The 19,092-nt window shown below is 45.4% G+C and overlaps 1 protein-coding gene across 4 annotated transcripts; it reads left to right on the forward strand.

Moving 5' to 3' along the window:
* Positions 1–1,471: 1,471 nt before the first annotated feature.
* Positions 1,472–17,458, forward strand: LOC125441464. Of its 4 annotated transcripts, XM_048512067.1 has the most exons (3): positions 1,472–1,728; positions 14,440–14,626; positions 15,159–17,458. In XM_048512067.1, exon 3 carries the CDS (start codon positions 15,207–15,209, stop codon positions 16,536–16,538), a length of 1,332 nt encoding a protein of 443 aa, XP_048368024.1. In that variant the 5' UTR covers positions 1,472–1,728; positions 14,440–14,626; positions 15,159–15,206; the 3' UTR covers positions 16,539–17,458. The 4 variants fall into 4 exon arrangements, with proteins under 4 accessions (XP_048368024.1, XP_048368025.1, XP_048368026.1 ...); XM_048512068.1 differs by lacking the exon at positions 14,440–14,626; XM_048512069.1 differs by lacking the exons at positions 1,472–1,728; positions 14,440–14,626 and adding an exon at positions 3,615–3,778.
* The last annotated feature ends 1,634 nt before the right edge of the window (positions 17,459–19,092 follow it).

The raw sequence follows: 19,092 nt of genomic DNA on the forward strand, positions 1-19,092 counted from the left end.
AGAGAGCTCCGAAGAGCTGTGACTAGCCCAAGGTCACCCAGCTGGCACAGGCTAATCTAGTTCCCCAGATAAACCTCCACAGCTCAAGTGACAGAGTGGGGAACCAAACCTGGTTCTCCAGATTAGAGCGCACCTGCTCTTAGCCATTACGCCACTGCTGCTCCCTCATAAAGTTGCCCCTTCTCTAAATCCCCAGTTTGAATTAAAGTAAGTCTCTAGCCTTACTGTGGAAATTTAAGGGGAAAAAGTCAACCCGTTTTTGTCCAGGAAGGAACAGGGTTGGGACATTGTTACATGGCTGGATTGTAAACATTCACAGATACGTAGAATGTGGATGTACTGCTAATAATGCTGCTATTTGATGTGACATCATCAGACACCACCCAAGAACCATGACTGGAAGGGCAGGGAAATGTTTCACCACCCAAATAGTGAACAATTGTACAGATTTCTCTGATCAGTACCCTCTCTCAGGCAATACACGTGTTCCTTGAAACCATGCCGTGAAACTTTCCAGGACCCTTTTTGGAATCTTTTCAATACAGCTGGAGAGTACAAACATTGCTTCTGGAAATTGTAACCCCCTAGCTAGCCACTGGTACTGGTCAAAATCAATAATCACACTGATGCTCAGGAACAGAGGAGGAGGAACAGTATACAAACTCCTCTCCTCTCTCAGGCGGCACCGGTGGCAATGAGATAATTTTACTTGCATCCACGTTTTCCCTCCTAAAAATTAACACCTCTTCTATGGGAAAATCAGTTTTCTCACCCATCATAAATAGATTGCTATTTGAACACTTATCTGTATCCCGAGTACCTTCAAATGTTGATAGTTCAGGGCGTGCGTAACTGCTCGTTCTGAATGAGAGAACAGAAGGGCCTTCCAGTAGAAGGTACACAACAGTAAAGTCAAAGGTTATACAAGAGCGTGTATAGTTTGAACAGCTAACTACACAGGCCTATATGTGCAGAAACAGCACTGCATGACTTGCTTCTGGTCAGGTTAAAATACAGCAAGCAGCCCGACCAAAACAGAAACCTAGAAGCTACCCTTTTTCGCTCCCAATTAGTTGCTCGGCAGCAACATCCCATACCCCTCTAGTCTAGCTGTTGGAGAACTTAACAGAATTAACCTTCTGGAACCTCCTGTCTTCTGTACTCTGACCCACTACTGATGCTTTCTTGAGCTGAGACAGCGGGTTTGGGGAAACAAAATTTGGAGGGGGGGGGTCTGTAGCAGCCTGGGGGTCCCCGTAGAGCCAGGGTCTTGCTGATATTTTCACTTGCCTGTATTCTCCTCCCTACTCCCAAACTCCCTTTTCCTCTGCTCTGTGCCATAATGATTCATCTATAGCTTTGAGGCAGGGGACGGCATTCCGAGGCAAAGCCCAACCCTAACTGCTGATGCAAAAACCTCCCTGGGCAGCAACCGGAGTGGAAGTAATGTCAGTGCCAGGGAAAAGGTGCCTGAAAAACTGAGCCCATGCTCTCCGTTTCTCCAGTCTGTTCCAGCAGAAGACTGTAAGCTCTGAGTAGCGGCTTAATTGCTTTCTGCTTCATTCTTCCAAGAACAATACGATCCATTCCAGCCCAGCTTGCTGCCCCTTTGATGTTTGTTCAGGTATCCCTCCTGCCCTGCTATAGATGTGTGGAAGAAAGCAAGAGGGAGTGAACAGCCGAGCTTCATCCAGCACAGCAGCCGGAGGCGCGGAGGCAGCTCTACACGTGAGTAGCACCCAGTGAAAGTATGTTAAGCAACTATTTATGGCTACTAGTCAGGGTGCATTCCTGTTCTCTCCAGTATCAGGGGAGCATGCTTATTATAGTAGGCACTGTGCAGGGTAATGCGGCTGCAGTCGTCTTGTTTGTGGACTTCAACCTGGTTGGCCACTGTGGGAACAGACTGTTGGACTTGGTGGGCCTTGATCTAATCCAGCCTGGTTTTCGTTACCTTCTTACATGCAGCTACAAGTGATGTGGTGGCATTGATAGTTGCCATTTTGGTAAGTTCCGCCATGAAGAGCCTCACGGGGGGTTGCTGGCAACTCTGATAAGCACTCTTAATTGACAACAGACAAAGTGCCTGGCAGTATCAGACTGCAAGAATCTTCATAAGTGCCACCTGCTAGGAGGTATGACCAGTGGGCCAATTCTGGAATATATTCAACCAAGTCATCACTGTGTAAGGCAAGCCACTAGTTTTTCAGTCTCTGTCCTTGCATCTCTGGGAATGATGGCATTTGCTTACCTAATGCACGTCTGCCTGATGGATGCGCTCATGTAGACTCAGGGAAGACTCTAAAAAGTGTGACGATTACTTTGGCTGTTCTTTTTCAAGGGAAAAGGTGGAGATCTACAGTGCATCGTTTAAATGAGTTGGCTTTAAAGACAGGGTCTTAGACTGATTCAAGGTCCATCAGTGGCTACTAGCTATGACCACTAAGAGAAGCCTCCATGTTTGGAGGTAGCAAACTATGACTACCAGTGCATCAGGGGAAGGCCTTGAACTCTATGCCATGTTTTTTTTGGTCCTCTAGGGTCGATTCCCCACTGGCAGGTTTGACCTAGGTTCAACCTAGGTTTGACTGTGAAACAGGATGCTGGACTGGATGGACAGCTGTTCTGATCCAGTAGGGCTCTTCTTACATTCTTATTTGCCCTGTGAATCACAAGAAGGCAGGGTGTGCCAGGTCATACATTCACCCCATTTCTGTAAGTGGTGAGAAGTAAGAGGGACAGTATTTATACAAGTTGTTCCCTTAGAAAGTAGTACTGTTTTCATTTACAGCCAGCTATACAGGTAGTTGAAGGCACAAATGCACCTTTAGGACCACACAATGCCCCATCAAATATCCAGGAGAGAGAGAGATCCTGCATCTAGGTTCGTCAGAGCTTTTAACCCCTGCCAGGGTTGGCACCTAGTTGATTGACATGCTTTCCTAACTCTGTGGAGTTGTTACAAAATATATGGGCGGTGATTGTATCTAGTTGATTGAGATGCATTCTTACCTCAATGTAATCGCTACAAGATATATGTAACCAGTCTGCTATATGTTACTACTGCTGTAATGGGACATTCTTTCCTTGATCTCTTTTTTATGGTTTCAGATGATTTGTAGATAACTAGGCTTACCCCATCACCTTCTGCTCCATGGGAAACAGTATGATTCTATTGCTCTGTGGGGGCAGGAGGCCAGGTGGCTTTATCTCTGTCACCACCCTTGGGGTGCCTCAGCTCCGAAGTAACTCTTTCTCACATTCTTGGGGAAAACGGGAGAGGGGATTATTTCTGGATAAATGGGGTAGCAAAAGCCAGGTTCACCAGAACTGGCTTTTTACAAGCTGTGCGCTTCATTGCCTTCTGATAAACGCTGCCAATCAATAATACATAGTACATGTATTAATTCCAGTTCGGAGACCTAACAACACCCTGTTTCTGGGAAGGGTGTGCCAAAGCCATACTGTTAACAAGACTGTAATCAGGAAATGGTGACACCGTAAAAATCCCTCGGGTATCTGAAAGAGTATCAGTGCTGGTTGATTTTCAGAAGCCTGGCCGGGAGACTATTCTTTTTCTCCTCTGAGTCAGCCCTCACAACAATCAAGACTAAATTTTCTCCATTGTTACTACTTGAAAAAGAGAAGAAGCAAGTAATATTATTTTTTTTCAAACCTGACTTCCTGGATCTAGTTGGATTGTCCAGTGAAAAATAATAGGAGCTGAGATTCCTCCTATCTGTTCTCTGGGTTACAACTTTCTGGCTCATTGTTTGCTGTAAGTAGTTTTCTGATCCCTTTCAGTTGTGAGAATGGTGGGTTAAACATTCCAAACTTTCCCCTCCATCCCCATGTACTGTATAGTTTGTAGCTGTAGCTAAGGAGCAGTTAGATGCAGCATTACGACTGTAGATACAGTGGCATCGTGCCTGGGTTGGATTCAAGGTTCCTTTCCCCTTAGTGTGGTTTTTGGTGTTTGATGAAAGCTTCTTCCATTGCTTCATTCTGAGTGCTCAGTGATAGAGCGCCCACTTAACCAATGCAGAAGATGCCAGCTTCCATCCCCTGCAGCTCCAGGTAAAGGATCTCAGGGCTCTCAAAAGGCTTTTCTTTGCCTGAGATTCTCAGGTTGAGACCCCAGGATGCTGTTGCCAGGCTAAGCGATAGTTGGGTGAATCAGGAGTCTGACTGTATGAAACGGCTTCATCTGTTCAGCAGCGTTCCTTGCAATGGGGATACACTCTAATTTTTAAAAATTAGAATTCAGGAAAAAATAGTTTTTGCCTATTATGCTGCTGCGGCTCAATTCTTAAGCTATGCTTCAGTGTTTGGGGTGACGTACGGATAATCTTTGTTTGCGTCTGCTCATATGTCACACTCTGGCTTAGCAGCTTACCCAGCTACTTCCCTGACATTTCAGCTCAGGAGAGGAGGGTGTTCTGTTCATGATGGGCTCCTCTTCCTCATGCTACCACCTTCCAAACTTCAGGCTCCACCTCTTTCTGAGGAATCTACAGGGGATTTGGGAGTCCCCCCCTGAAGCTGGTTCACCTCTGCTGCCCTCTACCAGTGTGGTGTAGTAGTTAAGAGCAGTGAACTGTAATCTGGAGAACCAGGTTTGATTCCCCACTTCTCCACATGAAGAACAAGAAGGAGGAGGAGGAGGAGGAGGAGGAGGAGGAGGAGGAGTAGTTTGGATTTATATCCCTGCTTTCTCTCCTGCAGGAGACTCAAAGGGGCTTACAATCTCCTTGCCCTTCCCCCCTCACAACAAACACCCTGTGAGGTAGGTGGGGCTGAGAGAGCTCTGAGAAACTGTGACTAGCCCAAGGTCACCCAGCTGGCGTGTGTGGGAGTGCACAGGCTAATCTGATTCTCCAGATAAGCCTCCACAGCTCAGGCAGCAGAGCGGGGAATCAAACCCGGTTCCTCCAGATTAGATACACGAGCTCTTAACCTCCTACGCCACTGCTGCTCCAATGCACAGCATACTCTAATCTGGTGAACAGGATTTGTTTCCCCGCTCCAACACACTAAGCCTGCTGGGTGACCCTGGCCCAGTCATACTTCACTCCGAACTATCTCAGCCTCATCTACCTTAAAAGGTGTCTGTGGGGTGCAGGGGAAGGGAAGGAGTTTGTAAGCTGCTTTGAGATTCCTTAGGGCTGAGAGCGGCTGGGTATCAGTCCAAACTCTTCTTCTCCCTGCAGACTTCATAATCAAGGTGTTGGCGAGGGTTGTCGCACTCAGCCCTCTTCCCTGAGAAAGAGAGACCTCAGCCTCGGCACCAGGCTCAGCATTGTTACCAGTCCCCCTGGTAACTTTTAAAGTGATTTCAGAGTGATTTCAGCTTTGGCAGCAATGAGCGAAGGCAGAGGCAGGCTGCCTTCAGAGCAGAGGTTCTTTGTTGTGATTTCAAGCTCTTTCCACAGGCAAGCCCTGCACAAAGCACATACCTTTTATACAGTTTTAATCAAAGGAAAGGAGCAGTCCTCAATAATACAATGCAGAACAGTTTAACACAAAGAGAGACATTAAAAACACAAAGCAGGAGTGCTTAGCGTTTTATGAATGAGTAAAGAGAAGGAAGACACGTGTTGTCGAAGGCTTTCACGGCCGGAATCACTGGGGCGCTGTGTGGTTTCCGGGCTGTCTGGCCGTGTTCTAGCAGCATTCTCTCCTGACGTTTCGCCTGCACCTGTGGCTGGCCATACAGCCCGGAAACCACACAGCGCCCCAAAAGGAAGACAGTCTTTTGCTTGTGCTGATGAGATTAGATCCCAAAAGGAAAAGGCTGCACCCTCTTGTCTGGGGGCTGGAGACTTGAGATTCTGTCAAAAGGAAGATTCAAATAATCCAGTGAATCTTGAGATCCTGTCAGCGGAAAGTTCAATAGTCCAGTAGGTCTTGAGATCCTGTTAGTGGAAAATTCAAATAATCCAATGGGAAGCAGCGTGACATCTTCCAACGGCCACAGCACACCCTGATCTTATTATTTTGTAAGTCCAATGGTCTTTGATATATAAGACCAAAGGTTCATATATATATTAAATCAAATGAATACCATTCTTATTTATACATCCTTTAACCTAAAGTGTAGATACTTATATCTTTCCAGGCGCACACACACATACACTTGGGCTAGCTTCCTGGAGGAGAACATTAGCAAGTCCTTTATTAAAACACACACACACTGGTAAAGAAACAGGGAAAACTGGAATATATTTTAGAAACTTTGTGGGTTCGCGGGTTAAAGCATAATCTCATTCCTCCCTGACCTGATTTTGGAGCCCATCATTGATGCTTTCCCTCTGGCCTGTAACCTCTCTTGAGCCTGGGCCAACCCAACCCTGCCTTTCCCTAGCTTTTAGACGGGCCTGACCAGGGCATGTCCCTTCTCATGTTCAAGTGTCTGGCATTAGTCTTTAGTGAGAGCTCTGGCCAGCTGCTACAGCCCTGGCCATCTCTGGCCAGCTGCTACAGGTTCCCTGTTGTGGTGTGAGTAGGCTGCTGGCACTTCCTTATTCATTTCTCCAAAAGGTTTTCATAGAATCATAGAGGGCTATACAGGCCATCTAATTCAACCCCCTGCTCATTGCAGGATCAGTCTAAAGCACTCTGTCAATAAATATAATCCATGACAAACGTTCATCCACTTTTATTTGTTTATGATTCAGTACCTGTAATTCCTTGAAATAAGAAGGCAACTGAATCTTGCCTAAGGTCTTTTAAACAAAGTTGCTTTCATCAGACTGAGTTCAGCAGGGTTAAATTTGCTTGTGAAATTTCAGAGTTCGACTCCTCAGCAAACTTTCTCACGCTGTTAAGGCATTGCGCACCCCCCCTTCCCCCGGTCCCCTTGGTGCTACGCCACTGATATGAAATGAATGGCCCGAATTTACATGACTAAGGGCAGTTGAATTGAAATTTCCCCAGGGCTTGCCCAAGGGTTTATCACTCCCTAGGTGAATTACTTTGCCACCCCCTGGCTGGCAAGGGAAGCCATCTCACTTAGCCCTCATTACAACTGAGGTTGTTGCTTGCTGTTGCACCCTTGCCACTGATCCCAGATCTAGCAGTGGGAGAATGCCTCAGCCAGCCCCCAGGTACATCCACATGGTGGGCAGCGCCTAAGCGGCTGCTAGCCAAAGTGCCACACTTTCATAAGAACAAATTGTTTCCATTCCTGTCCCAGACCCCACAGAGGTGATGACCCAGCCCTCCACCTACATGCCTCGACACAATGCCCAGTGCTATCCCTTGCTGTGGTGCCACACTTCCCAACCTTTGCCCTGAACATGGCAACAGGGCAATGTTTCGCTCCCCACCTCTTATTTTACTGTATCCTGGTCAATGACTGTCTAAATAAATAAGTGAAGTGAATTTCCCAACCTGGAGTTGGCAACCTAAGCGGGCAGCACCCCACCGAGGCACAGATGATAAGGATAGGACGACAGGAGAGCTTGCAGTATCATTCGGCCTTCCTATGTCTTCAGTACTTTGTTTCAAGTCTTGCTTCACCTGAACTTCACCTAGCCTGGTTACCTCATAGGGAAAACACCCTAAAAGTGCCAGTTTTTCTAGCTGGGAAATTCCTGGAAAATTGGGGGTAGAATCTGAGGAGAGCAGGCTTTGTGGGAGGGGCAAGACCACAGAGGGATATAACGCCATGAATCTCTTGGTATGAACCCAGGCAACTACTGATGGAACAGTCCACTCCTCTTTTCACATCTCTCTTTTCATTTGTTCTGTTTCTTGCCCCTCACCCCCACCGCTGGTGGTATGGGAGCCCCTTCTGGCAAGCCATATAAGGTCAGGAACAGTCAATCGTAGATGGAGAGTGTTGTTTAAGGATTCTCGGCCACGGCTTCCCCGTCTGTTCTTGTACTGTTAAGGTGGGATAAATGATGGAGGGGTGAGAGTCAGAGGAAACCACGAGCTGCAGGCAGGAGGCATAATTGAAAGTTCAAGCCTTCCACTTGTCACCAGCTCAGAGAAAGAATGGGCGGGGTGCCTTTAGCAGGAAGGAAACGGGAGGATACAGGAAGAAAGAACGGCAGCTAGTTTGATACAGGCAATTTAACAATGAGATAACTGTCGTTGTGCTGTTGACTGCCGCAAGCACTGTGGCCGGGGAACTCTACGGGGCAAGGAGCTGGGGACAGCAATGGTGAGTCTGAATCCCAGATACTGTTTTGACCCCTCCTGCCTATTCTTCCGCTGCCTCTTTCTCACGGACAGCGTCTTTGCTGAAGTTGATCTCAGATGACATGGAAGCTTTTGGTTCTGTTTTTTTGACCTGTGGTTTGGGAGCTATTTATACGTGTAGCAGGACGCCAGAATTAGCCACTGGAAAACACGGATGTGTGAGCTCATTCTTAAATAAGTACCTAAGGAGGATTGGCTTCAAAATGAGAGGCTCGCCACTAGGAAACGCTTCCTTTCCGCAATCCCCAAATGTTTCAGATTGCGAGTGTTTATTCCTCAGCGTTGCATACAGTTGTGGACGGGTTAGGAGAGCCGATTGTTATAAACTAAGCAATGCGCTTGTATATCATGAAAAAAAATAAGACAGATCCTCTTGCTTGAAACAGAACGGTTTTGTTGGTAAAGTTGGCATAGTTCAGGAGTGCTTCCACGATGTTGTGGGATTTTATTATTTGTTTTGGAACCGAAGCAATAACCCACAAAAATGCTGCTTTACTACTACCTCATCTTGATCAGTGAAAGGCCGACCCACCCGTGATAGTCCCATGCCTCACACCACATGTACACAACAGAACAGAAACCGATGTTTCCAGTAGGAGTAAGCTTGCCAACAGGTCTGGAGAAAGAAATATCCTGTGCCTTTAATTAGACGCTTAATGTGTGGATAAATAACATCTCATTTAAGTCTCTGTTTAAAAGAGGGGGGATTCACGCAGCTGGCGTCTCCGAGTCTGACTCCTGCATATTTCACACTTTATAGAGAAGAAACGCACATACAGTACTTCTGTAGTAATGCACTGCTGACCCAGCAGCACCGTGGTAGAACGTTGGGACGCCAACGGACGCACGCCTCTGGTCGCGACCACACTCCCCACCTCCCTCATCCCCTATGAGTCACTGGGTCATGAACTGTCTGGCTCAGTCAGTCAAGCGCAGGGACAATGGTCTTGCCCCCCAGGTGAGGATTAGGCTCAGACGCCACGCCTCTCCTCGGGACGTAGCCAGGTGGAATATGCATCAAGCGATGATCTCCCCGACTCTCCCGCCTCCTGAACTCCCCGGGTCCTCCTCCCACCATAGAATATCAATGTGTTAAAAGGAACCGCACGCTGAGACTCGCTAGGAACACGGACCTCCTCGGCTCCCGCGAGCGCCGGCTTTATCTCCACCAGATGTTAATGCTGTCTCGTCTTCGTTTTACGCTGACCACGCGGTCAGACTACAACCTTCTTGTAATGCACTGCTGGACCCAGCAGCACCGTAGAACGTTGGGACGCCTAACGACTCCACGGCCTTCTGGTCGCATCTCAAGCATTCCCCACTCCTCTCATCCCCCCCTATGAGTCACTGGTCATGAACTGTCTGGCTCTAGTCACTCTCCCAGCGAGGGACAATGGTCTGGCTCTCAGGTGAGGATTAGGCCCAGACGCTTACGCTTCCTCTCCTCAAGACGTAGCCAGGTGAGATCATGTATCACATGATGATCTCCCCACCTCTCCCGCCTCCTCCCCGAACTCCCGTCCCTCCCTCCTGTACACTCCTATAGAATAACAATAAAAGGTGCCAGGAACCGCACGCTGAGACTCCGCTTAGAACACGGACCTCCGTCTCGCAGCTGGCTTATCTCCACTCAGATGTTTATCTCCGCCTCCCTGCCTCCTTGCTCCTTGACCACGGGCTCCACTACAACTTCCCCGTCAAAGCAGAATCAAAATACTGTCAACTTTGCTCCCTTCTTTTGTTACTTTTTAAAAAGTTTATATCCTGCTTTTCTTCCTGAGCAGCAGTGGCGTAGGAGGTTAAGAGCTCATGTATCTAATCTGGAGGAACCGGGTTTGATTCTCCGCTCTGCCGCCTGAGCTGTGGAGGCTTATCTGGGGAATTCAGATTAGCCTGTACACTCCCACACACGCCAGCTGGGTGACCTTGGGCTAGTCACAGCTCTTCCGAGCTCTCTCAGCCCCACCTACCTCACAGGGTGTTTGTTGTGAGGGGGGAAGGGCAAAGAGATTGTAAGCCCCTTTGAGTCTCCTGCAGGAGAGAAAGGGGGGATATAAATCCAAACTCTTCTTCTTCCTCTTCTCTGATGAGGACCCAAAGCAGCATTTCCTATCAGTCACTCCTCCTCCACATTATCCTCACAAAACAGCCTAGTGAGGTAGGGCAGTCTGAGAGATTGTGATGGGCCCAGGGTCACCCCGTGAATTTCCATGACAGAGCAGGGATCTGAACCCAGCCATCCCAGCCAGGGATGGCCGACCTATGGGGCTCCAGATGTTCTGGACTATAATTCCCGTCAGCCCCATCCCATCCCCTTCCATTCCTCAGCACAAAGAGCCATTTAGGGGCCGTTGGTCATATCAAACCCCCTCCCTTTGATGGCTGCTTGTGATTTACTAATTTTGTAATTCTAAAATGTCCTATTTAAAGCCTCTTTTTTCCCCCCTGTGAACCACTGAATTAGCTACTGAGCCCTTTGGAGAGAGAAGTGTTGGCATTTGGAAGAAAACTGGTGCAAGCCATTCTGAGCCCATGGGAGAAAAATGTAGGAAGTAAATAGACCCCTTGGGCTTGACTCTCACAGATGGGCAGTTTAAATATTTTGTTTGCCCTGGAAGGAAATCCCACAATGCCCTGTGGGATGACCGGTGTCCCTTGGACAGGAAGGGATGTGGTCTTTTGGGAAGATGGTGGCCCTCGAGTGGCTCCCTGGCAAAACAGAAATGGAATGTGGAGTCTTGCCGTGGGAAAATATGACATTGGCAAGATGTTGTAGTGGGAGGGGGGAAGAAGGAACAGGTTGCATGGGAGAGATTACTATGCACAGCTGGTTTCCTCCTGGCTTTTGGAGTCATGTGTTTATGTTTTTACTGAATTACTGTATATTTATTCAGATTCAGAGACCTTTATTAGGCATATACAACACAGGGACATACAGAAGTAAATCCAGTAAAGAACAGTGTGAATAATGTGAGCAGAAGCCAAGGGAACCTAATCCAAAACGTGCAGCAGAAATTTGGCTACAGTTTCAGTTATTTCAGCCTCAGGACTGTTGAGCAAAAAAGTCATTTGTGCATTGGTAGGAAGGTCCAAGAACCTGACTGAGGTTAAGGCAGAGAAGTCGGGCCGAAAGATTTTGTACTTAGGACAGAAGAGCAAGATGTGTTCAAGGGAGTCAGTATAAGAAGGGCAGAAAGAACAGTGTCAATCATGCCGAGGGATGCTTGAGAACCGGCCTTGAAGCAGTGACGATGGAAAAGAATTGCAACTTGTGCTCTTGAAAATGCCCATCTGGGTTTGTGGTTAAAAATTTGGTCGAGATAATGGAAAACGTAGAGCATTCAGGGAATGATCCCAAGGTACAAATGTGAACAGGAACTCTGTATCTTGCTCAAAAGGTATTGGTATTCCTGCTCAAGTAATTAATTTTTTAATTGATGATAAATCTCGTTGGCAGTGAGTATGAGCAAGGAGTCCCATGAAAGGCCCAAGGAGGAGAATTTAGCCTCAATTAATAGTCACCAGTCAGAGGTCTGGAACTTTTATTTTATTTAAAAATTAAAAAAACAGTTAATGTTTTTCAAGTTGAAATATTTGCGTGTTTGATGTGTACTGCCTCGGAACCCCCATTTTGGTGGAAAGGGGGCATAGAAATGTTTTAAATAAAATAAATAAATGTGCAGGCCAAGGGGCTTTGAGCACACCCCTCAGCTAGCTTGGACCCAGCTAACCTAGTTTCTGCAACCACCTAGTATATTTCTTAATAAGTATATGTGGTACAGTTGGGCTGGTTTGCGTTGAATGTGTGCATGACAAGAAGAAATTGCCCTGCTCACTTCAAAAGAGAACTTGTCAACTTCTTCATTCTGATGAGGCAAGACAACTTCCTTTCTGTGGATAAAAAATAAAAGGGGAGAGAAACAACACTGATCTAATTGTGGGGGTCTATTATAGACCCCCATGCCAGTCTGAAGAGATCGATGAGGCATTCTTGGAACAGATGACCAAACTTGCACAAAGAAGAGAAATAGAAGGGAGATTTCAATTATCCAGATATTTGCTGGGAGTCAAACTCTTCCATGACAATCGGGTCCAACAAATTTCTCACTTGCCTTGCAGACAATTTCATGGTCCAGAAGGTGGAAGAAGCAACAAGGAGAATTGCTATTTTAGATCTGCTCCTAAGCAATAATGATGACCTGATTAGTGGAGTGAAAGTGGTAGGATCCTTAGGTGGGAGTGATCGTCTTCTCCTGGAGTTTGTTATGCAGTGGAAAGGAGATGCTAAGCCTCAGCTCATTGTGACCTTTAGCTTTTCTGAATTTCTCTCTACATATTCTAGATTTTAAGAGAGCAGATTTCAGTAAACTTAGGAATCTTCTGGGTGCAATTCCGTGGTCAAAAATACTGAAAGAGAAAGGAGTGCATGATGGCTGGGAGTTTCTTAAAAGTGAGATCTTGAGGGCACAATTTCCAACAGTTCCAATGAGAAGGAAAAATGGGAGGTGTCTAAGGAAACCAGGATGACTGTCTAAAGAATTTTCAACTGAGCTAAGATTTTCAAAAGACATGTACAAGAACTGGAAAAGGGGGGAAATCACCAAAGAGGAATTCAAACAAATAAACAGGATATGTAGAGAGAAATTCAGAAAAGCTAAAGGTCACAATGAGCTGAGGTTTCCCAGAGAGGGTAAAAACAACAAAAACGCTTTTTTTGGTTATGTCAGTAGCAAAAGGAAGAAAACTGATAGGATAGAGTTACTGCATGGAGGAGATGGCAAAATACTAACAGGGGATGGAGAAAAGACAGAACTACTCAACACCTTCTTTGCCTCAGTCTTTTCCCAAAAAGGAAACGCTACACAACCAGGAGATAGGGATGTAGGTATAGATTTTTATGGGGGGGCAGCCCCCCCGCCACTGGGGCCATGGCTATGCCTCCCCGAGCCCTGCCCCTGGCCTCAGTGCTTATAAAGGCAGCTCTCCAAGGCCAGGGATGGCAGACTCCCCTGCCCCACCCTCCCCCGCCCCCCCACCAGCTGGGCTCCCAGCCGGCAGCTGGCAGCCCCTTCTGCCCTCTCATCTGGGCAGAGGTGCAGCTAAGGAAAATGGAGCCCAGTGCAAAATCTGAGTTTTGCGCCCCCCCCCATGTGATGCTGGAATCCACCCTAAACAGCATCACTTTCAATGGTGTTTAAACTAGAGAGCCCAAATTCTCCTTTTAAAACCACCTTAAAGGGAAAATCTGGGGTGCCCAGTTAAAACAACATTGAAAGTGATGCTGTTTGGGGGTGGATTCTCCCCCACCCTGAAACAGCATCACTTCCAATGTTTAAACTGGGGACAACAGATTCTCCCTTTAAATCCATGCCGAAGGGGATGGATTTAAAAGGAGAATCTGGGGAAATGTGGAGGGTGCCTGCTGTCAGGGGTGCTAGCAGCACCAAACTTTCAGGGTATCTTTAAGAGACTCTCCTGATGATACCACCCAGGTTTGGTGAAGTTTGGTTCAGGGGGTCCAAAGTTATGGACCATAAAAGGTGTAGCCCCATCTTCTATTAGCTCCCATTGGAAACAATGGGGGATGGGGGCACCTTGAATAATGGATTCAAGGTGCAGGAAAAGAGATTGCACCTAAACATTAGGAAGAACTTCCTGACTGTCAGGGCTGTTCAACAGTGGAATTCACTGCCTCGGAGAGTGGTTGAGTCTTCTTTGGAGGTTTTTAAACAGAGGCTAGATGAGCATATGTCGGGAGTGCTTTGATTGTGTGTTCCTGCATTGCAGGGGGTTTGACTTGATGGCCCTTGTGGTCTCTTCCAAGTCTATGATTCTAGGATTCTATCTTTGGGCAGTCAACAATCCAGATTGCATGTGAGGGGAGCCAACATGTTAAGTCTCTCAAAATGTAAAGATCCTGTGTGTATGTGGGGTAGGTTGGGGGGAGACATTGTGGTGTAGTGGTTAAGAGTGGTGGGCTCTAATCTGGGGAACTGAGTTCAATTCTCCACTCCTCCACACAAAGCCTGCTGGGCCAGTCGCAGTTCTCTGAGAACTCTCTCAGTTCCTGCAGAGCCAGGCAATGCAAATCACCTCCGAATATTTCTTGCCTTGAAAAATTCTGAGTCTGACTGTGATCTGACAGAACTTTGCAGGCACACATACGTTCACACACAATGCAGGCATCTAATTTCTCCTTCCCCCACTATTTCCTTTTTCCTTTCCTGACAGCATCCATAGTCTCCCCTCTTCTCCTGTTTCCTTCTCGCCTTCCTTTCCATCAGCTACATTCAGACAGCAAGAAAACATGTAGAGGCTGACCGGATTCTCCAACTCAAAAGGACCCTTACGGCAGGAGAATTAGAGATCACCACTGGAACTACCAAGTGCCATCGGAGATGGAAGGGGGTGTGAGCAGGTGGGGAAGGATGCAAAAGCAGGTGTGGGGTACATGTGTGCGGGCAGAAAGGACAGTGAGAGTGGGGTTCCTGGTGGTGGTTGGGTTGGGCACTCTCTGCCAAGGGCTCATCCAAACCTAGTACCTGGTCAGTAGGGTCATCAACCTAGAGGTAGGGCCTGGAATTCCCCCAGAATTACAACTGGGGCTGTTATCTTTGTACTTCTTGTTAAAAGAATACATGGTTCCTACTGGATGTTTTTATCCTGAGGTTAGAATATTTGTAAGAGGTTCTGAGAAGACAGGGGTTAATAATGTATTTCCCTATAAGTTAATAATGTTTAATATTTCCCTATAATGTTTAATAGTTCCCTATAATGTTTAATATTTCCCTATATGTTTAATATTTCCCTATATTTCACTATATATCACCATTTCCCTATATTCCCTATATTTCATTATTGATCATTCTATAGTGAAAAGCGTAGTGAAATGGAATGCCAACAATTTGCTTCTTAACATTGTTTTGCATTTTCCTTGTTTTGTTTTGCAGAACCTCTGTCTGATGACCAGTCACCCAGGCAACTAATGATTATCTGAGATGTCTTCCTATTGGAAAAAATCAAACGTAATTGCTGGTGTTTCTGTTGTCTTCTTAATGTCAATAATGAGTTTTTCCTACATCCAGAAAAGAATTTTTTTTTCCATGTTGGAGTACAAAATGAAGATATCTTCCACGCCGACACCGACACCAAATACTAACCTCTGCCGAGGGATTCCAGCCCGTAACACCATCACACCCTTAAAAGATAAACGAACCTTCATCATTGCTCCATACTTTGACAACAGAAAGAACAACATGACACGAGTGATTGCAATAGTCCACCACACAGAAGTCAAGGAGCTTTACTGCTGGTTCTGCCACCCATCTAGTGGTGAAATATACATCTCCAAGGCTGAAATAAATATCCATTCTGACAGATTTGACTTCCCTTATGGTGCCACGGACTTGGAATGCCTAGAACCAGAAGACTGGGAACCACGCTATGTGTCAATACACTGGTCTCCCAAAGGAGATATTGACCAGCTGCCATTATTTGAAATAAGAAACCGTGATCCTGAAAGTTCCCTTGTGGATTTCACGGTTTGCATCTCCACAATGTTTGGAGAATACAATAATGTCCTGCAGTTTGTGCAGAGCATGGAGATGTATAAGATCCTTGGAGTGAACAGAATGGTGATCTACAAGAACAGCTGTAGTCCACTGATGGAAAAAGTGCTGGACTTTTACATTGCAGAAGGGATTGTTGAGATAATCCCCTGGCCCATTGATTCCTACCTCAGTGTTTCTTCTCAGTGGCATCACTCCATGGATCCCAAGGACATTGGCTACTATGGGCAAATCACAGCCTTAAATGACTGCATCTACCGCAACATGTACAGGAGCAAATATCTGCTGTTGAACGACGTGGATGAAATTATTCTACCAGGGAAACGTGTAGACTGGAAAACCATGATGCAGAAACTTCAACGACAATATCCTGGGACTGGTGTTTTCCTCTTTGAAAATCACATCTTCCCTAAAACTGTATTTACACCCACTGATAGGGTCAACATCTCCACTTGGAGTGCAGTGCCTGGAGTTAATATACTGAATCACGTCGTTCGCGAACCTGACAGGAAAGACGTCTTCAACCCTCGGAAAATGATCATTGACCCAAGAAGAGTGGTTCAGACATCTGTCCACTCTGCTCTCAATACATATGGGAATAGCACTAAAGTCCCGATGGATGTTGCTCTTGTCTATCATTGCAGAGATCCCTTACAAGCAAACCTTCCTAGAGAATCACTCATTAAGGACACAACGCTCTGGAGATACAATGTTTCACTGATTGGGAAGGTCAACAAAGTTCTCCAGCAAATAGCTTTGTAAAGAAGGGTGGTAATTTGGAAGAGACTCAAATACTACAGAAGGATGATCAGGGCTGAATGGCCTTGTTCAAACAATCCATAAGTTTAAAAAAAAGTTAAGATGCTCAATGATAACATGCACGAGAGTTTGCCATGAGATGGTCGTGTTTGGGGGGGGTCAGAAGTTAAAAAGAGGTCAAATCAATCAGGTCAGTTTGGGCTTGTTGAAGTCACTATTGTATAGGGAACGAGCAAAGGAATTTATTCTTCATCTTAACTGTCTGATTTCTTGCTTAATGCTTTCACATAGGGACTCGGGAGTTAACTGATTCAACTGGGGACCAACAAGATCTGTGTGTTTCCATGACAATGGCTTTGACCTCCAGCTTCCCAGCTGGGGCTAGAGATGACCAGCACGACTTCGCAAAAATGAAAGCAGCTTTGGGAGACAGAAGTGTAGGGCTGGCAGGCAGGAGAACTGTCCCTAGGAGCTAAAATGACTAAACTGAGGCTGTTGGTCACATAATGAGAAGACAAGAGACAAGAATGCTAGCAAAGAGGAAAAGAGAAAGACCAAGCATGAAATGGATTAGCTCTACAAAGGAAGCCCCAGCGCTCAGTTTGCAAGACCTGCGCAAGGGTGTTGATGATAGGATGTTTTGGAGGACGTTGATTCATAGGGTTGCTTTGAATCAGAAGCAACTTGATGACACTTAGCAAACATGCAAATGCAATATATGTGTCGGAAATCCCTTCTTTAGGGGGGAGGAAGACATTCCAGCAAGTTTAGATTGGGGAAATGGCTGAACTTGAACTGAACACTTTTAAGTAGCAAACAAGTGTTAATTTTATTTTCACCAAAGAACTTGAATTAAACCAGAATGAAACTATTTCACTGCTTGGAAGAGAGTAGGAAAACAAAATAAAATTGCACAAATATTGCTTGGCAGTCTCTTGGTGTGAAAGCAGTTCATTGGTGAACAGAACATGTCTCTGGAATAGGGAGGAAACATATGCAAACTAGTAGCAGCAAGCTACCTTGCACACCGACTTGGGAAAACCCTGTGAAACTCAGTGGTGGTTTCGAATATTCAATATTAATATCTGCCTGTAGGACCATGAGTCATCGTGTGTGCCAGATAAGAAAACATCGTCATGTGTGACCTTTTTTAGATAATTAAATTTGTTTATCTCAGGGGTTACTTTGCTTGGTCCTGTTCTATCTCATTTAAGACAGTGACCCTTTCTGCACAGAGCATTTAAAATGTTTGGGAAACGTTTTTAAAAGAATCGTTTTGGCTTTCTTTCTCCTCATAATCACCAACTGTCTTTAAGAGTGCAATGTCAACATTAGCCCAAATAAACTCAAAAATACACACGTTGCACTCTGGCTGTGTCTAATCGTATATATAATTGAACAACTCAACACTTCTATTTGTATTTACATTTCCTTATTTCTCTGACAAGGTTCTTAAAAATACAGCATAAGTCTTCCAACTCTTATAACTAAACATAAATAATCACTTAGTCCATTCAATTCTCTATTCAGAAACAAAACTTCAGTTCCATATAGTCCATGTATCAATTCTGTAGGTTCTACATAGAAACGTCTCACAGATAGAATCGCCAGGCGCCTTCCTAGTACATACAGTATGTTCAAACAACTTCCATCAGTTCTTTGAGGCTTCTAATGGGTATATCTGAAATTAAAATTACACAGATACATATATACTGAAATTACAATTATGCCTATTTATGATTATTTATGTTATAAGAATTGGAAGACTTATGCTGTATTTTTAAGAACCTTGTCAGAGAAATAAGGAAATGTAAATACAAATAGAAGTGTTGAGTTGTTCAATTATATATACGATTAATATATGAGATTAGACACAGCCAGAGTGCAACGTGTGTATTTTTGAGTTTCTTTCTCCTCATAGCACAGAAACATACTTACCTTAGGAGCAAATGGTTCTTTGTTCAAGCATTTGCTACTTTAGTTTGATGTTTCTGCTGCCTGCCACTTTTCAGTGCATTTCACAAGAGACATTTCTCAGCAGCACGTGACTGGCACTATTTCAGTGATGAGGCACAGATGACTTCCAGAAGTTGTTCGCCAATTATGGCACGAGTTGTTTCCAGTTTTAAAAATGGTCGCTAAGGTATCTTTTGAAGGATAGCCTTGGTGAAAAAAAAATTTGCAAGGTGGGGAAATGACATCAGTTGCCATAATTGGCAGGCAAAACTGAGTTCATCTGTGTATTTTAATCATGGAACTGGTGCCCAGTCATGATGGCAGCAGAGGAAATGTCTGTGGGAAATAGAAAAAGGCAGGCAGCCCAGAAAAATCAAACTGAAGTTGCAAAAAAAAAAATGGCGGGCGCAATTGGTGGAAAAAACAAAAGGGAAAGCTTTAGAGTCGGGTGGGAAAAATAAAACATTTTCTTCTCTTTGCTCAGCAAGCAGGAAATGTTTTAAAAACAGCTTCAGGGAAAAAAAACATTGCTCGTTTAGTATTTTCATTTTGAGCACAAATAAAACATTTTCCAAACATTTTGGGGGGGAAACTTCACCCC

This window comes from Sphaerodactylus townsendi, linkage group LG12, assembly GCF_021028975.2.
Source record: "Sphaerodactylus townsendi isolate TG3544 linkage group LG12, MPM_Stown_v2.3, whole genome shotgun sequence".
Classification (NCBI taxonomy): Eukaryota; Metazoa; Chordata; class Lepidosauria; order Squamata; family Sphaerodactylidae; genus Sphaerodactylus; species Sphaerodactylus townsendi.

Bases quoted from the DNA above. Each gene is read 5' to 3' on its own strand.
- LOC125441464 (XM_048512067.1), top strand. From the start codon at position 15,207: ATGTCTTCCTATTGGAAAAAATCAAACGTAATTGCTGGTGTTTCTGTT.